This window comes from Lipotes vexillifer, unplaced genomic scaffold, assembly GCF_000442215.2.
Source record: "Lipotes vexillifer unplaced genomic scaffold, Lipotes_vexillifer_v1.1 scaffold605, whole genome shotgun sequence".
In the NCBI taxonomy this organism is placed as follows: Eukaryota; Metazoa; Chordata; class Mammalia; order Artiodactyla; family Lipotidae; genus Lipotes; species Lipotes vexillifer.
In genome coordinates, this window is record NW_006774406.1 from 1,050,393 (window position 1) to 1,067,814 (window position 17,422).

The following is a 17,422-nucleotide window of genomic DNA, read 5'->3' on the forward strand; positions in this document are numbered from 1 at the left end:
CACCTCAGAGGCTCAGGCCTCATACCCGGCCAGAACACCAAGACCCTGTCAGCCAAACGGCTTTGGAGACTGGTATCATGAACACTTACTGCTGTATCCTTGTGTTCAATAGTCAAACATGAGGTGACTTGACTTAGCAAATGTCTTCTAAACTTCATGTTTTCAGTGTTGCTTGAGACATGACATTCATAATTATCTATCTCCCAAGCCTTCAGTAAAGAGTCATAAGATGTACGGTAAATCCTTTTAATTAGTCAGTTTTCCTACCACATGCATGTCATGGTGAGGTGACTTAGATTTCAGTATTATTCAAAGAGAGTGTGTAAGCCGGAAATTCAGCCCCCAAATACTGTGGTTCCTCCTTGTTGCATGGGGTGCTGTGAAAATCCCCGTATTATCTTGGCTGATAAGCTCTTCCTTGAGCTTGCAATACAAGAACCTGTCCAATCTCTTAAAAGGTTACACTTATCTCAAAGAAACATGAGAGGCTACTGTGAGTGTGCACGTGTGTGTGTAACCACACTCATGGGGAAGCATTATCTCCAACACTCTTCCTCAGAGTTAATCAGCTCTGATAAAGTGATTTGTCAAAATGAAATGTCATTTCTGAGAATACAATTTTACATGCACCAATGGTCAGCCACAAAAATGTATTTATAAAAAAATGGAATAACCCAGTTTTGCTTAATGAGTAAATACTCATTCAAACATGAGGCCACCTCTATGGCAAGTCACAGCAGACACTTCTGACACAGGTTACTTTACTGTAGTGAGAAAGATAAAAGAGCATTTGTGGAGGTACAGCTAACCCTCATTGGTAAGTTAGAGCAATTTTAGATCCCTGTTCTAGACTCCATGTTGATTTTTTAAAAATAGCTAGGATTGATCCTGACTTAGAAAATAACATAATAGATGTGCTAGAAGGAATGAAGGAAATGGATTAGAGTAACTGTTAAAAAAGAGTGGACTGAACAATTCTATAAGGTGCATGATCTAACTCACTGTGTCCAGCAGGAGGGACATGGTGGTTCTGGGAAATCTGAAAGGAACAGGGAAGAGAGAACGGGAAAATTCTTCTGGGAGAGTGAAACTGCATGAAATCTCCACATTATTAGCGCTGCCCTCATTTCTTTCGCTGGGGCAGTGATGTCTCAGCATCAGTGTAGCTCCATCCATTAATCGCAATACTGAGGAAGGAGCAGAAGTGTCCACACAGGCTGGGGCCTCACTACTAGGTTGAGCTCCATGCTGGCCGCAGTGGACAGAAAGCATGCACGGAGGGCTATTCCCTCGACTTGATAATTCACTCTATGACTCCAGAGAAAACATCATGAAGATTTAGAGGGCTTGGCAACTCCACAACGAATGTTTCTGCAGACCCTTGTGTGATTATCATGGAACTGCAGGTTACCAGTAGGCTGGACCACAAAGCCTTTAGGTTTGTACTTGTTTTTCTGCTCATTTGAGAGACCCACAAATTCCTGTTTTCTTATGACTCTGGACCCGAATCTTAGAGCAAACTAAGAAGCAAACATTTCTTTTCTGGGAGGCAAAGAGCTAACTGTAGTAGAAATCTTCAGTTTCTGCCAGTGTAGTAACTAGGGTATTTTATACACCTCACACAATGCAACAGTTTTCTGTTATTAGTAGTAACGGCTAAAAACAAATGTTCTGAGATTACCTAAGAGTTTAGCAATAAGCACAAGCCAGTTTTATACATTAGTGGGATCTAGCTTCAAAACTGTTGGATTAGGGAATGTGAGATAGTGACTGATTAATCTCCAAATCTGAATTTTAAATTTGTTGGTGCTGTGAGCAGAACTGGTGACTTGCTTGTGATCAACGGAATATGGCAAAGGTAATGGGAAGCCCCTCCCTTGATTACGTTATGTTGTATAATACTCTGTGTTTTGCTAGCAGACTCACTCTAGGGTGTCCTCCTCCTTTTCTGGCTTCAAAGAAGCAAGTGTCCAAGGGTCCTACACAACCACAAGAAGATGAATTCTGCAAACAACCAAAGAGAACTTAGAAGTGGATTCTTGGGACTTCCCTGGTGGCGTGGTGGTTAAGAATCTGCCTGCCAATGCAGAGGACATGGGTTCGATCCCTGGTCCGGAAAGATCCCACATGCCGCAGAGCAACTAAGCCTGTGCGCCACAACTACTGAACCTGCACTCTAGAGCCTGTGAGCCACAACTACTGAAGTCTGTGCGCCTAGAGCCTGTGCTCTGCAACAAGAGAACCCACCGCAATGAGAAGCCTGTGCATCGCAATGAAGAGTAGCCCCCGTTCTCTGCAACTAAAGCCCATGCACAGCAATGAAGACCCAACACAGCCAAAAATAAATTAAAAAAAAAAAAAAAAGAAGTGGATTCTTCCCCAGTCAAGCCTCCAGATGATACCCCAGGCCCAGCTGACACCTTGATGGTAGCCTTATAGAGAGGACCCAGTAAAACCATGCCTGGACTCCTGACCCACAGAAACCGTGAGATAATATATGCATGCTGTTTTGTGCTGTTAATTTGTGGTAATTTGTTATTAAAGCAGTGAAAAGAAGATACAGATTTTGGTTCTAGAAATAGGGCACTGCTGTCACAAACACCCAAGTATGTGGGAGTGGTTTGGAAAAATTCTGAGGAGCATAATAGGAGGAAAAGAAAGCTGAAAATGTGTAACTCCCTTGATAATGTAGAATTTTATAAAAATGAATGGGGCTTCCCTGGTGGCACAGTGGTTAAGAATCCACCTGCCAATGCAAGGGACACGGGTTTGAGCCCTGGTCTAGGAAGATCCCACATGCCACGGAGCAACTAAGCCCGTGCGCCACAACTACTGAGCCTGCGCTCTAGAGCCCGTGAGCCACAACTACTGAGCCCCGTGCCACAACTACTGAAGCTCACATGCCTAGAGCCCGTGCTCTGCAATGAGAAGCCACCGCAATGAGAAGCCTGCGCACCGCAACAAAGAGTAGCCCCTGCTCGCCACAACTAGAGAAAGCCCACGCGTGGCAACGAAGAGCCAATGCAGCCAAAAATAAATAAATTAAAATAAATAAATTTTAAAAAAAATTGTAAAAAAAACCCAAGAAAGAATGAGCCCTCACTGCTGAGGACAGAGAAACCCGAAAACACTAGGTTTGGTAAACACAGCAAACATGGACAGCATGGTGACTCTAATTAATAATAGAAATAAATGTATAGTATTATATATTTAAAACTTGCTGAGAGTAAACCTTAGAAGTTCTCATCACAAGAAAAAAAACTGTGACTATGTATGGTGACCGTGGTACCCAGCTTTATTGTGGTGATCATTTCAGAATATATACACAATATCAAATCATTACGTTGTACTGAGAAAATAATATATGTCAATTATACCTCAATAAAAATTTCAGAAAAATAAAAGAGTGAACTCTTTGGACACAAAGTAAGCATATCAGATGCAGGCAGATCAATAAAGGGTTAATTTTCATATCAAAAAAGTGTTAATTTTTCTCAACACGTTTCTTTGGATTGGCTTTAAACACAATGAAAATGATGCTTCAGTTCCTAAAATGAATACTTAGTACTGACAGTAAGGACAAACTGAGAACTCCTTCAGAGATAAATGATAAGACTGACTCCCCCCAGTAAAACTAAGCTCTGTGGTCAAATCTAGTAATTTTCTGAGGAAGAATAAAACATTTTTTTTTTAGAGATTTTGAAAAGTCCAGAAGTGAGGTAAGAAATGCCAGCGAATGCATTTAGGCGTTAGGTGGGTGGTTGGTAACAGAAAGGCTGATTCTTAGTCCCCGGCATGCGAGCAGCTGGATGTCAATGAGCTGCAGGAACACTCACTGCCCTACAGACCCAGCTGCTAACCTGCTCGTCTCTGGAGAGGATGTGAGGCAGAGGTGTCTCTCTGGTAATTAAAAACCCCCAGAAACACTGGGATTATAGCACAGCCTCTCTTCTAACAGAAAAACGAAAACTTTGAAGATGAGATTCTGTGATACTCGTTGTACTTTTCAAGGCCTGCACAGGCAACCAACCATTTATCTACACGTATTTTGTTCCCCATCTGTCTACACTTTTTATCCTGGAAAAAGACAGGCTTTCTCTACCCTGAAGATGAATGAGGCCTTTGATGTCATGCAAATGTTAGCTCTGGGCCAAACGCGTACAATCCTGAAAGTAGTACACTTAGAGAATAAGAGGTTTAAATGCATTTACCATTTTTATTTTGCTATGCGGAAACATACATTCACCATGGCTGTGCGATGCGGTTGACAGTGAAATGGAGAATATAACTTTTTGAAGGCTATTTATAACTAAACACTCAATAGTTTTATTACAGTGGAAATTCTGTACAGTTTAAGGCTTGGCTCTGAACTAGACTGCAAATATGGACCAGATTTGGAAATAAAACACTTTTTTTCAAGTGAAAGAAGAAAAATCCATTAAAAAAAATACAAGGACGAAGAAATGAAGGAAGAAAACAAAGCAACAGAAGCCCAACGGGTTTTCCCGGAGTGAAATTTCATCATACGGTGAACTAACAAAAATACAGGTTTTCTTTCCAAACTAATGACAATTTACATATTTAAGACTTGTTAGGGAACTCTGGGAAGCTTTCCAGACTGAACACAGACCAAAGCGGACGACGGGGAAGAAATCACATTAATACGCTAAAGTCAGTACTACTTTATAACGGTCAAATTAGATTACACAAAGCAGGATTGTGAGCGTTAAATATTTCCAGAGGATCGGAGAGTCGTTACTGCTGACAGGTGAGAGTAATAAACCAGAGGAAACAAGTACAAGATTCAAGTTATTTACTGAATAAACTCGGTTACTGGCACATCTAATCTGGGAAAAACCTGACACACTGGACTAGACAGCTTCCAGCAGTTTAGGGTAATCTTTGTTGATCTGTAAACAAAAGATCTGTCACCTAAGAAACTGCAATTTTGTTTAGACTTTAATAATCATCAGCTATGAAAGGCATGGATTGTTTTATGTGTTACATGAGATCACGGTTTCTATTGTTGGTTATGAACGTGCAGGTGTAGCTGAGAACTTAGACACTGTGTGAAACGTAAAAATGCTGCTTGTTTTGTAATTGTATCGTTGCTTCATGCAATATCAGTTTAGTGATGCTGACTCAGATTGCTTTATTATGGGAAGATCTCTGCCAGTGTCTTTATTAAATGGTCAAGGTCAGTTCTTCTGGATTGAAATTGTCCATGGGCAGATACAAATCAGTGGGTTAGAAGAGGAAACTCCATATAGACTCTGGTTTTTCTAATGGTTTGCATGACTGGCTTCAGGTGCAGCCTAGGTTATTCCTGTAGAAAAGAGATTTGATCAGTTACTCATTTGAAAACATCTGAGAGTTTCCCTCAGATCGAGGTCATGGGAAAAGTATCTTGTACGGGTATAAAATGCCCTTTTTGACAAGATACTGTAAAATACCAGTGTACGTCACTGATAGGCTTTCTCTGAAATAACCACATCGTCACCCAAGTGGCTGAACTCGCTGAAGAGAACATTTTTGGTTTTTTCTTTTTGCTTTCTATCTTCCAAACTACCTTCTTAATTTGAATATAATGAGTGATGTTTATATTTTTTCCCTTTGAGAGAAGCCACTCATCAATCAACATTAACCAACGTTAGAGAACGTACTTATTTCATTTATACATGTAAAGCATTTAAGAGACTTTTATCACATAACCAAGTGTGCAAGGAGCTGCATTCAGCATTCAAAGCCTTCCAGGGATGCTCAGGGCCCCTCGAGTTCTCGAGGGGCGGGTTAGTATGCATGACAAGTCTGTGCACACACAGAAGATGCTGTCTGCTCATGATGTCGGCCAAACAGTGGCTGGAAAGGCACGCGCTTTCTGGAGGAAAGCAGGACCACAAGACTGCATTTTTGCTTCCTCCTGAGACACAATACTACACTCGGGAAAAAAATCATCCCAAAGAATACAGGAAATAGATGACATCCACAATGAGAGTGAGTGCTCTGGTCTCAAAATTGTAAAACAAAGCAAAAACAAAAACATAAACAGGCTAGCACCAAACACGGTGGAAGAGAAAGCTTATAATGGGATAATGTTGCCAACAGAAGGGGAAGAGGCTATATTTTATTTCCCTAGTATTTGGAACACACAAATTGCACCTCTCAGAACAAAACCATCTTAGCTCTGATTAGGCTACATGGCAAGTGAAACCAGATCCGACCTTTCAAATGTGGATAATGAGAGGAGCACAGAGCATGCATTAAGAGGGAACATGCGCAGGCCCAGGCAAGCGGACTCTGCTTTCTCTTTATCCTCTAACTGGCACGGGGAGGTAAAAAGTCCACAGTATGGAGCCTCCAACTATGAAACAAAGCAGCAGCCGCAAACCAATTTTCCATCCTCTTGATACCCAGCGCCCTGCAAATGCCAGTGAGAGAAAAAGGAGAGGGAAGAGGCAGGGGGAGGGAGAGAGAGAAGCCCTGGGCCACATGCCAGCCGAGGCCAAGCCTAGAGAACCAGCGCCACCTCTTACCTGGGCTCAATCCTCTCCATCTTCAGGGGTGATCTCTGTCTCTTTATGGACCACTACTTTGGTCACTGACATGTCAGGGTGCTGCTCTTTGGCCTCTTTAATTGCCTGAGCCAGTGCCTATCCCCAGGAAATCACAGAAGGGCAAAGACAAAAAGGAGGCGGGACGTGCAAGATCAGAGCCAGGTGGAGACTCATGAGCAAGATCTATATACACAATTTACAAGTGGGATACAATGACTGCAAAGGGGGTCATACGCTGCATACTGCAAAGTTAATTCAGAAAACTGTTTAGACTACAGGCTGGACTAGAAGGACAGCTCTGGGAAGAGTACGACCAGCTAGTGTTTCTCTGTCTCCCCGCCAGGGTATCTACCCGCTCTCACACGCTACCTGGTCATGGTCAATGTCTGCGTCTCCCGTGATGACGATTCGCTTCTCGATTCTCGTCTCTGAAATGCCTCCTTTCACAGTCTGAAAGCAACACATAAGCATTATGAATTTACCGTCACTGCTGACTGGGGGAAACGGCGGAAAAGGCTGACACAGCTTTAAGTTGCATCATTCATTCTTTAAGAATTGAAACAGAATCCTATGGCAGTTATTTACAATTGTTAATTTCAGAAGTGAAGCCAGAATAGAGTCCTTCGGATTTTGGCTGGCTGGTGTTTCTGAACATCTACCATATGCTATGCACTGGAGTTAAGGGTTATGCAAAGGGCATCGGAATGCATATTCTTAAACGGAACCTGGCATGTGAGGACAAATGCACCACAAATACAGCAGCCGTGAGAGCTCCAATGCAGCTGCCTGGCATCCTGCTATTCACCTATCTGCTTGTGCGGCCCAACCCAGAAGCTCTGAACGGATACCTTCCTGTATCCGTTCCCACTCCACTTACTTTGGTGATGTGGGTGGTGGTCGTGGTGCTAGTGGTTTCAGATGTGATCGTCTGTGCGCTCATGAGCACACCTGGCTCCAAATCAGCACCAAGATCAACCTAAGCAAGCAAAGGGGGAGACGCCACACTTGAATATTGATGTTACCTCTCCAGACGTCTGCTATCTTGGTTTAGGGCATGACGATGAGTTAATTATCTGCACAATCACTGTGCTGTTCCATCAGCATCTGGGAGCTGCCACAGACTAAGGACTGAATCAAACTTGGCCATTGTTAACCCTCATTAAAAAGTTGGGACTTCAGGAACGTGAGCAGGGGCTGGTTGAGCTAGTGTTCTTCCTTATCTATGGCCAGGGAGATAGATTTCTGAGCCTCTTTCAAGTTATGTGAAGACCTGCTTAAGTCACCTGCTCTTCCTTGATCGGTAATAAAATTACGGTTACTGCACCATTCTTGATAGAGACAGTTGGGTCCTCTGAGTCTCACAAATTAAATATCACGTAGTGACACTTAAATGCACGAAGCCATTCAAGGGGTAAAACAGGTGCCAGGGCTCTGGCCTTCATAGACTGTCTTACCTGTGATGATTCATATGTTATGGTTTTTGTTTCTGTGTGAACTACAGGCACTTCCTTGGTGGAAATTTCTAGCTTTACTCCTCCTGGTGAAACACTGCCAAAGCTGATGGTTTCTGTCTTCACAGTTGATGACTATACCAACGGGAAGCAGGCAGAGTGGCTATTAAATTTTGCAAACACATACCTTTGTTTTTTTCCCTCCCTTCTTGGTGGATATATATAAGCACAGGTTGGTATGAAATAAATGTTTACATTTTACATGAGGGTCCGTTGGGGAATGAGGCACACAACAGATACATGTCAGTCTCCCAGAATTCATATGGAATGTTCCAGGTACAAGAAAATATTTCGAAGGAAACTGAAAAAACCCACTTTTTTACATTCCCTCTCCTGTATCTCATAAACTAATGTTAATAGATTAAAAAATCATAAATTAGACTTTTATTGAAAACTTATTAGACAGAAGGAACAAGTAATAAGACACTGAACCACCACCCCTCACCCCGCCCCCATGTACCTCAGGAATTTCAATGAAAGAGAATAAAGAATAAATTCTAGCACTTGGTGCCTGGGCAAGCCTGGTTTTGGTCCTTCTGGATAAGTACACTGATCAGAAATAAATTTATCAAGTTTTCTAATATCCTGGCAGGCTATGCATCTCCCAGGTTCATTGCCAGTTACGGTAATTGCAAAGAGAGTGGAAACCATTTCCTGGAACTTTAGATCGTGAATAATCATTATATATGTTTGCATGGGACACCAGACCAGCATGGAGACCCCCATAATTGCCATGCAAGAAGGCAACAAGAGGAGGAACAAACTGCTCTTGGAAAAGGAAGAAAATTAAACCTAGCCCTGCCTTTATGCTTAGCTAAATTTCAGGGACTTACTTCAGCACTAAAAGTAACATTAACCGCTAGTTACCTCAAAATGAGGTTTTTGTTCCGAAGCTTCAGAAACGTGGATGGCTGCACTCTGCTCCTCCTCTGGCTCTTGGGAAGCAGCTGCCACCTCTCCCTGCTCGAGGACAGCTTTGTCGGCCACCTCCCCTTTTTCCTCCTTCGCTCCCTCAGTCAGAGCAGAGACCTCCTTCCCTTTCACATCAGATACATCAGCAGATGCTGCCTGGGTCACAGCATCCATGTCATCTCTAGCTGCGTAAGAAGAATCCCCACTCGTATGCACATTCATCACATGTCTTTCCTCCACCAATGCCGTTTCCTGCACAACCTTCTGGGTGCTAAGTGGCTGGGGATGCTGGGTTGTTTCCGTCTCTATTTTGCCAGACTCCATCTTGGCTTCCATTTTCTGCACGGAAAATAAATTGTGGTGTCAGTGTGACTTTCCACAAAGCAAAGGTCAGAAAGCAAAAAAAAAACAACAACAAAAGCAGCCACTCACCAGGGTACCTAAAGCCAGTACCAGTGCTTATAACGAGCAACGCTTAGAGAAAATATAAATTAGCTTTCATTCCCCCCACCAGAGTCTTTGATGCCTGCCCTCTGCCTGACACATAGCCTCGAACCTGTGCTGCTTCTTCGGATGTTGCAAAAGAAACAGGAGTGCAGTATAAAACGCAATTAAAAAACCAAAACAAAATGAAAGCATTGGAGCACATGCATATTGATTTTGGCTGCTTCCTTAGACCTAACCGGTGACATAAAATGCTTTAAGAAATTAAATGCTGTTAAAACGTCTCAGCACGATTGCTTTCTGAACATCTGAAGTATGTTCTTGTAATGGAACTAAAGACACGTGATGCAAACGTGGGACAGGCACAGAGGGGTGTAAGTGAAGACCCCTCTCAGGTGCTTAAAGCAAAGCCACTTGGATGCAACACACACACACCCCAAAAAGGCACAAAGAAAAGGCAAAGAGGCAGAGACAGAGACACCGAGGATGGAAACAAATGGCCACCTGCACCCAGCTTTGAGAAGTGGAAGCAACCCCTCCTATGAATTCTGTCGGTTTTCTCGCAGACTCTAATAAGCTGAAGATTTCAGAGCCATCCATGAGCTTTTCTCCAGAAGACTGTTTAGTCTGAGTGAACAGAGAAATGGAGAGTCAAGCACAGAGGTCGGGACACAGGAGGGCATGTACTCATTCCCTGCTGGTTAGACAGAACTGCAGGCGCGGGACCCAGGGCGAGGGATGGAGGGATCTACAGACAGATTTGGAAACACACAGGGATGGGAAATCAACAGCAAATCGGGGTGAGCAGGGGCTCTGGTTTGGTAAAGCGGAGAGAGTTCCTGGGGTTAGGGCGGTGCTGGGTGAAGCGGATCCTTTCACCCGGCACCGGCGCCTCAAGCCCCGGCAGCACCACCCCACCTCGGGGACAAGAGCTGGAAATAAAACGGCAGGTATCTCAATGCTCACGTCAGACCGCGGTAGTGACTTAACCACGAAAACAACAAAAAAGCTTGGGTTGGCGGCTCTCAACATAAGCCAAACAGCAAGAGAAATGGACAGGCTCGGGGTGGAAGGGCTGCCTTGGCAAACGTCATGCTGGAATCGGAAACGGCGGCCCAAAGGCAGCACCGGTTACCACGACTTGGGACGTGGCCGACTCTGTGACAACGTATTGGGTGGTGGCGACGGTGATGGCCGGTTCCTGGGAGTATCTCCACGTGGACAGGCTCTTCCTGCGGGGGCTGAAGGGCCCCACCTTCAAGGTCTCGGCCTCGGCCTCGGCCTCGGCTCTGCCCAGCCGCTCGCCCTCCAGACTGGCATCCCTCCCGGGCACGTGGCTTTTCTCAAGAGCATCATCCTCGGGGCTCTGCAGCCGGGACTCGGCTTCCCTGATGGGGGCCAGCGACTCCGACAGCCTCTGCTTTGGAGTGTGGACCTCAGGCCCCCTCCTGGTCCTGTCCTCGGTGAGGACTCCCAGGACCTCGAACTCTGCCAGGACACGGGGGGTCTTCACGGGCTCGGCTAGCCCTGGCTCAAGAGGGGAGGGGGACACCACCTTCTCCCCTTCTTTGACTTTTCCTGTCATAGTGACAATTTTTCCAGACACGGTATCGTAGGACTTTCCGAGTGTGTATATTTTCTGTTTGTTCTCTTCCTTCAAGTGCATTTCTCGGGCCAAGTCTTCAAAGCTCTGCACTTCAGTGGCGCTAGATCCTAACGAGTCGGCGGGGATGTCATCAGTTCTAGTGCTCACGGTCACCACCTTGTACGTCACAATCTTTTTCGAATCACCATCAACTACCTCAGTGGGTATTTTGTCTACAATAACCCAGTCCTCTGTGCCCTATATTTGGAATATAAAAGCTAAGTTAGAAGTTCTGATGGTATCTCATTTCTAAAATAAGAATCCTTTAAGGCAATCAGGGTGAGAGCTACACTCAGGCCTGGGAGGTGACTGCACAGGGCTGGGGTTATTTTTATTAATTATGGCTGCAATCTCTTCCCATCTGAAATTTATTAACTCTAACCTGCAACTTGGAATACGGTCTGCGTGCAGACTCGCAATTTCAGATTTCTTGAAATACTTTGGTGGTAAATTTTGCAAAGACTATATCTGGTCTTATGCTAAATGTCTGATCATTTCGTATATCAAGATTAAACAACATATTTGAAGCTGCTGTACAAGTTATTTAGCTTTACTTGTGTGGACACAGAAAAGACAGTTTTCCATGTGAAACAGAACACTGTGCTTCTCATCTGTTGTTCTCACAAAGAACGTGCCAGCATTTCCACAAATTTCTGTGAAAACCATTTTCCATGTTTGTGAATTACACTTCCTTATATGGGAGACGGAATCCACTCTAGCACTTATTATCCAATAAGTATTCAGTGCACCTGTGTTCCAGGCATTGTAATGAACTACTTCCCACTGTTAGGACACTGTCGGAGCCTCTTAGAAATAGGTCACAGTGGTCTGTACACTGTTCCGATTTTATTTACAACCGAAGTTCATCGTCTCAGGAGTTTCTTTGCCAGTTTCCTTAGTGTTAGTTCCAATAAGGCAGGAGAAATGCAAGTTATGAAACTTCTGTATTTGGGGACCCTACCAGGACGTTAGGAGGTAACTAGTCTAACAGGTTACAGAGGGAAGAGAAACCAAGCCAGGAGCAAGGGAGCACCTTGGTTTACATTTTAAACTTGGACGTTTGCTACTTTCGTATTTATCCTAGCCTGAATCTAGAAACAGGTGGGCCTTAAGAAAAAGGATTACAGATCCATCTATAGGCTGGTGCCGGATTAAACAAGATGAATTGAAAAATAACCTCTAGGGTCGATGGGACAGTTTTCTGGAAAATGATTTGACGAGAGGTAACCACAGGGCCTCCTTCCTGAATATTCTTTATCACACTCGGCTAGTGGGAAAACCAATAAAAGTTCAGAACTTTCAAAATCAGTCAAGGTCATCTAAATTAGCATCACTCTATGGGTGAAAGGTCCAATAATATCATTACCAAGTATAATCATAATGCCTCAATGACCACACACAGATATAATCACCTAGGAGCAAAAGCCACAAAGAAATGATAGCTAACGGATAACTAAATTAGTAACAAAACTCCCTACTTCCCTCCCCAGAACCTAAGCAAAAATGATATACCTACCTTAGTGGCAAACAAGGTAAATTTTAGAAAGGAAGGAAAAACTACAGACATTTTAATGACACTGAAATCTAAAGAGCAATTTCCTTCTGGAAAATTCCTTAGTGTTCGTTTTTTACCTGAGACTCAAAGAATGGAGAGCTTCCTTGCTGCAAAAATAGAACCTTTTCAGAAATCTCTCTTTCTTCTTGGGTCTGTTTGAATAAAGGGGGGTGGGTTGGGGAAGAGGAAGCAGACAGTTTCCAAAAAGGCAAGTTAGGAAGAGAGTTCTTTTCTTGTGCCACACATAAAACACTCGTTCTTTTTTTTTCTGAAGAAGTAAATTAGTGCCTATTAATTTGGAAAATGGTCTGAAGCCATCTCAACATTTAACAATTATTTCCAAAGAGTAACAGATTATGTTTTGAATCTCCGGTGTTTTTAGGATTCAAACATTTCTCACTTTTACAAACACAGAATGTGCAAGAGTGGCATCAAGAGCTTTCTGGCATTTCAGTAGTGTTCATATGTCAGTGATCTGCAATACTGTAAAAGTGAGTATTAAAATGAAAGTGTTGAGATTTAAAAAAAATTAAGTTAGGAATAAATTCTCACTTCCATGTCTGACAAATTCTTGATCATATTCCCTACTGAAGTGCCGCCTGATACAGAGAAAGGAAATACACATGGGTCACTGCATTAGCTACTAATCTGAGAAACCCAGTTATGCCTAGATTGATGCCTTTATTCCACAAATAAACATAAGGTTATAGCTTTATTTGAACTTTTATAACATGGCAAGTAATCCTGAAAAGTCAACTTCAGAATATCCTGGTGAAGAATTAAGTATTTGAAGTCATACTTGTCTTTAACATATAAAATTTAAAAGGACATTAAATATGTTATGTTAGAACAGCTTTTTTTCCTTTCATCTTTTTATTGCTTCCTTTAGTATTACATAGGCATAATTCAAGGGGCACTACGTGAGCTACCGAGCCTGTCTCTGTGTACAGCACACGACTACACAGAATAGTGAACAAAAGGATATTTTGGTAAAGTCGTCTAAAAAGAATAATAGAAAAGTTCGAAGTTTCTAGACAAATGGAACTTTGAAAATAAACCCTCTTGTTGATGATAAGCAATATAATTTTATGAGAGGTATTTAAACTTCCTAGGTATGTATCTACAAAGCTATCAGTACTATATTTAATCGTTTGCCTGCAAGAAGTTACAGAGGAGCATCTGGAATGTTATCTGCAATGACCTGCTGACAGATTTTGATAGCATCGTCCTCATATGCTCCTTTTAAATGAGGAACAAATAAGACATTTCAAAGGGGGAAAAAAAAAATCCCCGTCCTGCCCCATTTTGGAGAAAGATATTGCAAGAGACAAAATGTACCATGTGGAATCATTCAATGTGGATTTATTTTTTAAACTTTCAATCATAGCCTCTTTTTTAAACAGAAATAAGAAACAGGAAGTCAAAATTATAGACACTTTTCAGAATACCACGGCTAGGCCTCTAATTATAATCACTGAACTAAATATTTTCCTACAATGAAAGCTTAAAAAATCAACAGCAGAGGTTTTCAGCATATCCTGTTATCTGACATCAACTAATTTTAAAAACGTCTGTGTCTGTAAGTAAAAATGTCCACACTGTCTGCATCCAGAACTGTGCATACCCCATAATAATGGAAAAGGGTAACATAAGGGGATAGATGTTATCATTAAATCCTGTATACTGTCAACCCCAATCCAGTGAGTTCTGCTAAAGTTAAGAGGTACTGATAAAGAAAAGCTGATAATCGAAACATTTACTAGGGGTTAAGACAGAGTCAGATGCACACCCTATTTCATTTAGTTCTTTAAACGTTCATGCCTGTGTCATACTTGGGACACAAGGCCCTACAGTGGCATGCAAAATTCACAGAGGTGTTACTTGCTCAGATGATTAAGGGTCTCTACGGAGCTGTGACTTTCATTTCTGCTCGGGCCAGGGGTTCTCAAATTGGGCTGTGAATTAGAATTATGTGGAGAGCTTTTAAGTAAGAGTAATGTGTGGGGTGCACCTCTGACTAGTTAAATCAGATTCTGATGTAGAACCCAGGCATTGGTATTTTAAAAATCTTGTAGGTGACTGTAATACGCATCTAGAGTTGCACCCCAGGGTCTGAATGCAAAGTCACAGAAGTCAGATTCACAGAATGGAGATAATTCTCTCTATCCATGAATAGATGATCCATAGTGAATGTATATTTTGCCCAATTTAAGGCCCATCCAAGACCTGAATAGCAAAAGTAAAGCTGGACAAGAAAGCAGAAAAAATGCATAAAGAGAGTTGATTCTAGTTATTCGTGGCAGTTGTGTTCTATAAAGTCGCTGTGAACACTGAATTACTGAGTACTGAACCATAGCTCCTAGGGGAAAGACAGGGTCAGGTTCCTGGGAGCTTCTGGTCATGAAATTTTCGTCAACTGATCAATGCATAACCTTGTTTTATATGTGTTTCTGTTTAAAGACCCCTTATTTAATACCTATTATTGATCCATTAACATCAAACTCACAGCCAGCAGCACTATGACTTATCCTGAACAAAGCGTATCTGACACACCTATTTTCCTATAAGGCACATCTCAGCCTTCTTGCATTTGGGAACACTAGACAGCACTTCAGCACTATGCCTGGAGGTCATTTTAAATAGCAAAATCACCAACAAAAAACACAAAAAAGCAAAAATGTGGCACTAAACAGGCTGTTGCCTGTTCACCTTACCTGGGAAGGTGTGCCTTGAGCAATTTTTTTTTTTAAATCACACTGCGCCTGTGAATTATCGTGAAAGCGCTGTTAATAATTGATTTTAGGGTTACAATAAGTTTTAGTGAGTAGGTGAATTTGCACAATAAGGAATCTATGAATAGGGAGAGTTGACTGTATTCAGCTTACATACCAGTAAAACCACCAGCCACCTTAAAAAAAGAGCACAGTACTGGCATGGCATAAGTGCTAACGTGTATTGCACTGTGGTTGGGATTTGGAAACTTTTAATATTCAAGTAACCATGAAGGAATATCTGTCCAATATGGACTAGGCCTAGGTATACCACAAAAGGTTGTCATGGGAAATATCTGTGGACAGAAGATGTACCTGAAACCCTTCACATCCCATCCATCTATCCTACGCTTGGAGGGCCCTGTATGTGGGTTTGCCTGTTTCCCAAAGTTAATGATGATTTGCTATTATTTGCTTCTTTGGGGCATCATTGCTACTTGTCTCCAGTTAACTCAAACATTTGAAACTTGAAACCACTGGCAATAAAATTCCCATTTTGTAATAAACATAACATCATATTCTTAGAATATAATCACCATTACTAGCTCACTATATTTCTAACTCCTAACTTTTCTCTAATTGGTCATAAACTGGTTGCATAGAAATAGATTTACTTAGGGTTTGACCACCACAGATAAAGAAAAAAGGTGGCCACATTAAAAATCAGGAGTCATGGGCTTCCCTGGTGGCGCAGTGGTTGAGAATCTGCCTGCTAATGCAGGGGACACGGGTTCGAGCCGTGGTCTGGGAGGATCCCACATGCCGCGGAGCAACTAGGCCCGTGCGCCACAACTACTGAGCCTGCGCGTCTGGAGCCTGTGCTCCGCAACAAGAGAGGCCGCGACAGTGAGAGGCCCGCGCACCGCGATTTAGAGTGGGACCCGCTTGCCACAACTAGAGAAAGCCCTCGCACAGAAACGAAGACGCAACACAGCAAAAATAAATAAATTAATTAATAAACTCCTACCCCCAACATCTTCTTTAAAAAAAAAAAAAATCAGGAGTCATCACATTTTTTTCAACACAACATTGTATCACTGAGATTCCCCCTCAAATCCAACTAAGTGTGGCGTCACTGAATCAGTTTCTTTACCCTTCTGACACAAGCAATATTACTTTGAGAAGTCACTTTAAAAAATTAAGTTACATATTTTCTTTTAGAAATAATTGGACCTCTTTCTAAACTGGCCAATTATTGTTTAATTAATTTAAAGTGGGTCATATTAAATAAAAGGATAACATCAAATGAGTAATTTACTTAGAAAAACACCTCCCCTCTAAAATGAAAATCTTTTGTTTAGGTGTTTTTAAACAAATATGCTTTGTGTATGCGTAGCTGGCTGGGAGGATAAAATTATCTTTTGTGCTTTTCACAAAACCAATAACAAAAGCCAATATTAAGTTTTAATATAGAAATGAACAAGAATTTGGAGCATAAGAGCTTGCCGGGCTGTCTCCAGGGCCCTCAAATGGAGGATAAACTGGGTGTCATCAAGGGCCCCGGGAGAAGGGTCAGATGGGAGCCCCAAGGCGAGGGAAGCGCGCGTAGCCCTGACCTCCCAGAAGGGACCTCTCTTCCTCTGGGACTTGAAGCTCCTTGGAGCTGCTTTTTCAGAACCCCTTTGATAACCAGGGTCATTAGCCAGCCTTGTTTTTAAGAAGCTCTTCTTTACATCTAGCAAGTCTCCCAACAATTTCCTCCCTTCCCGGTGACAGTGGAGTCCTAAGGCACAGCTTCTGCTCACCGCTCAGCAGACACCTGAAAGCAGTTACTAAGCCAGCGGCTGGTCTCCAGTCTACGTAACCAAACCACCTTGTGCTTCTGCAGAGGTCATCTTTCCTCCATCCTTTAATCCTTTTAAAACAATCCTTTCTTAGGTCTACTGCAGTCTCTCTGCACCAACAGGGATAAGGCATCCACATTGAGGGTAAGTTCAGCGTATTCAAAGCATCACCTCTTAAGTTATTAACATTCTTTGGGGTCATCACCGTTATTCTCTAAGAATTAGAGGATTTAATAAGTGAAAAAA

General features: G+C 42.5%; 1 protein-coding gene across 4 annotated transcripts in view; it reads right to left on the reverse strand.

The window, feature by feature from the left end:
- Positions 1–4,191: 4,191 nt before the first annotated feature.
- Positions 4,192–17,422, reverse strand: part of EPB41L3 (erythrocyte membrane protein band 4.1 like 3) — an 88,446-nt gene continuing 75,215 nt past the window's right edge. For 2 of the 4 annotated variants that reach the window (XM_007449158.1, XM_007449157.1), the window contains exons 15-20: positions 9,926–10,048; positions 8,933–9,316; positions 8,009–8,140; positions 7,432–7,530; positions 6,924–7,004; positions 6,540–6,650 (exon numbers count right to left, since the gene is read on the reverse strand). In XM_007449158.1, coding sequence (XP_007449220.1) covers positions 6,540–6,650; positions 6,924–7,004; positions 7,432–7,530; positions 8,009–8,140; positions 8,933–9,316; positions 9,926–10,048 — 930 coding nt within the window. Of the gene's footprint in view, positions 5,327–6,533; positions 6,651–6,923; positions 7,005–7,431; positions 7,531–8,008; positions 8,141–8,932; positions 9,317–9,925; positions 10,049–17,422 lie in introns of those variants that run through there. The other 2 variants (XM_007449159.1, XM_007449160.1) reach the window with 2 other exon arrangements.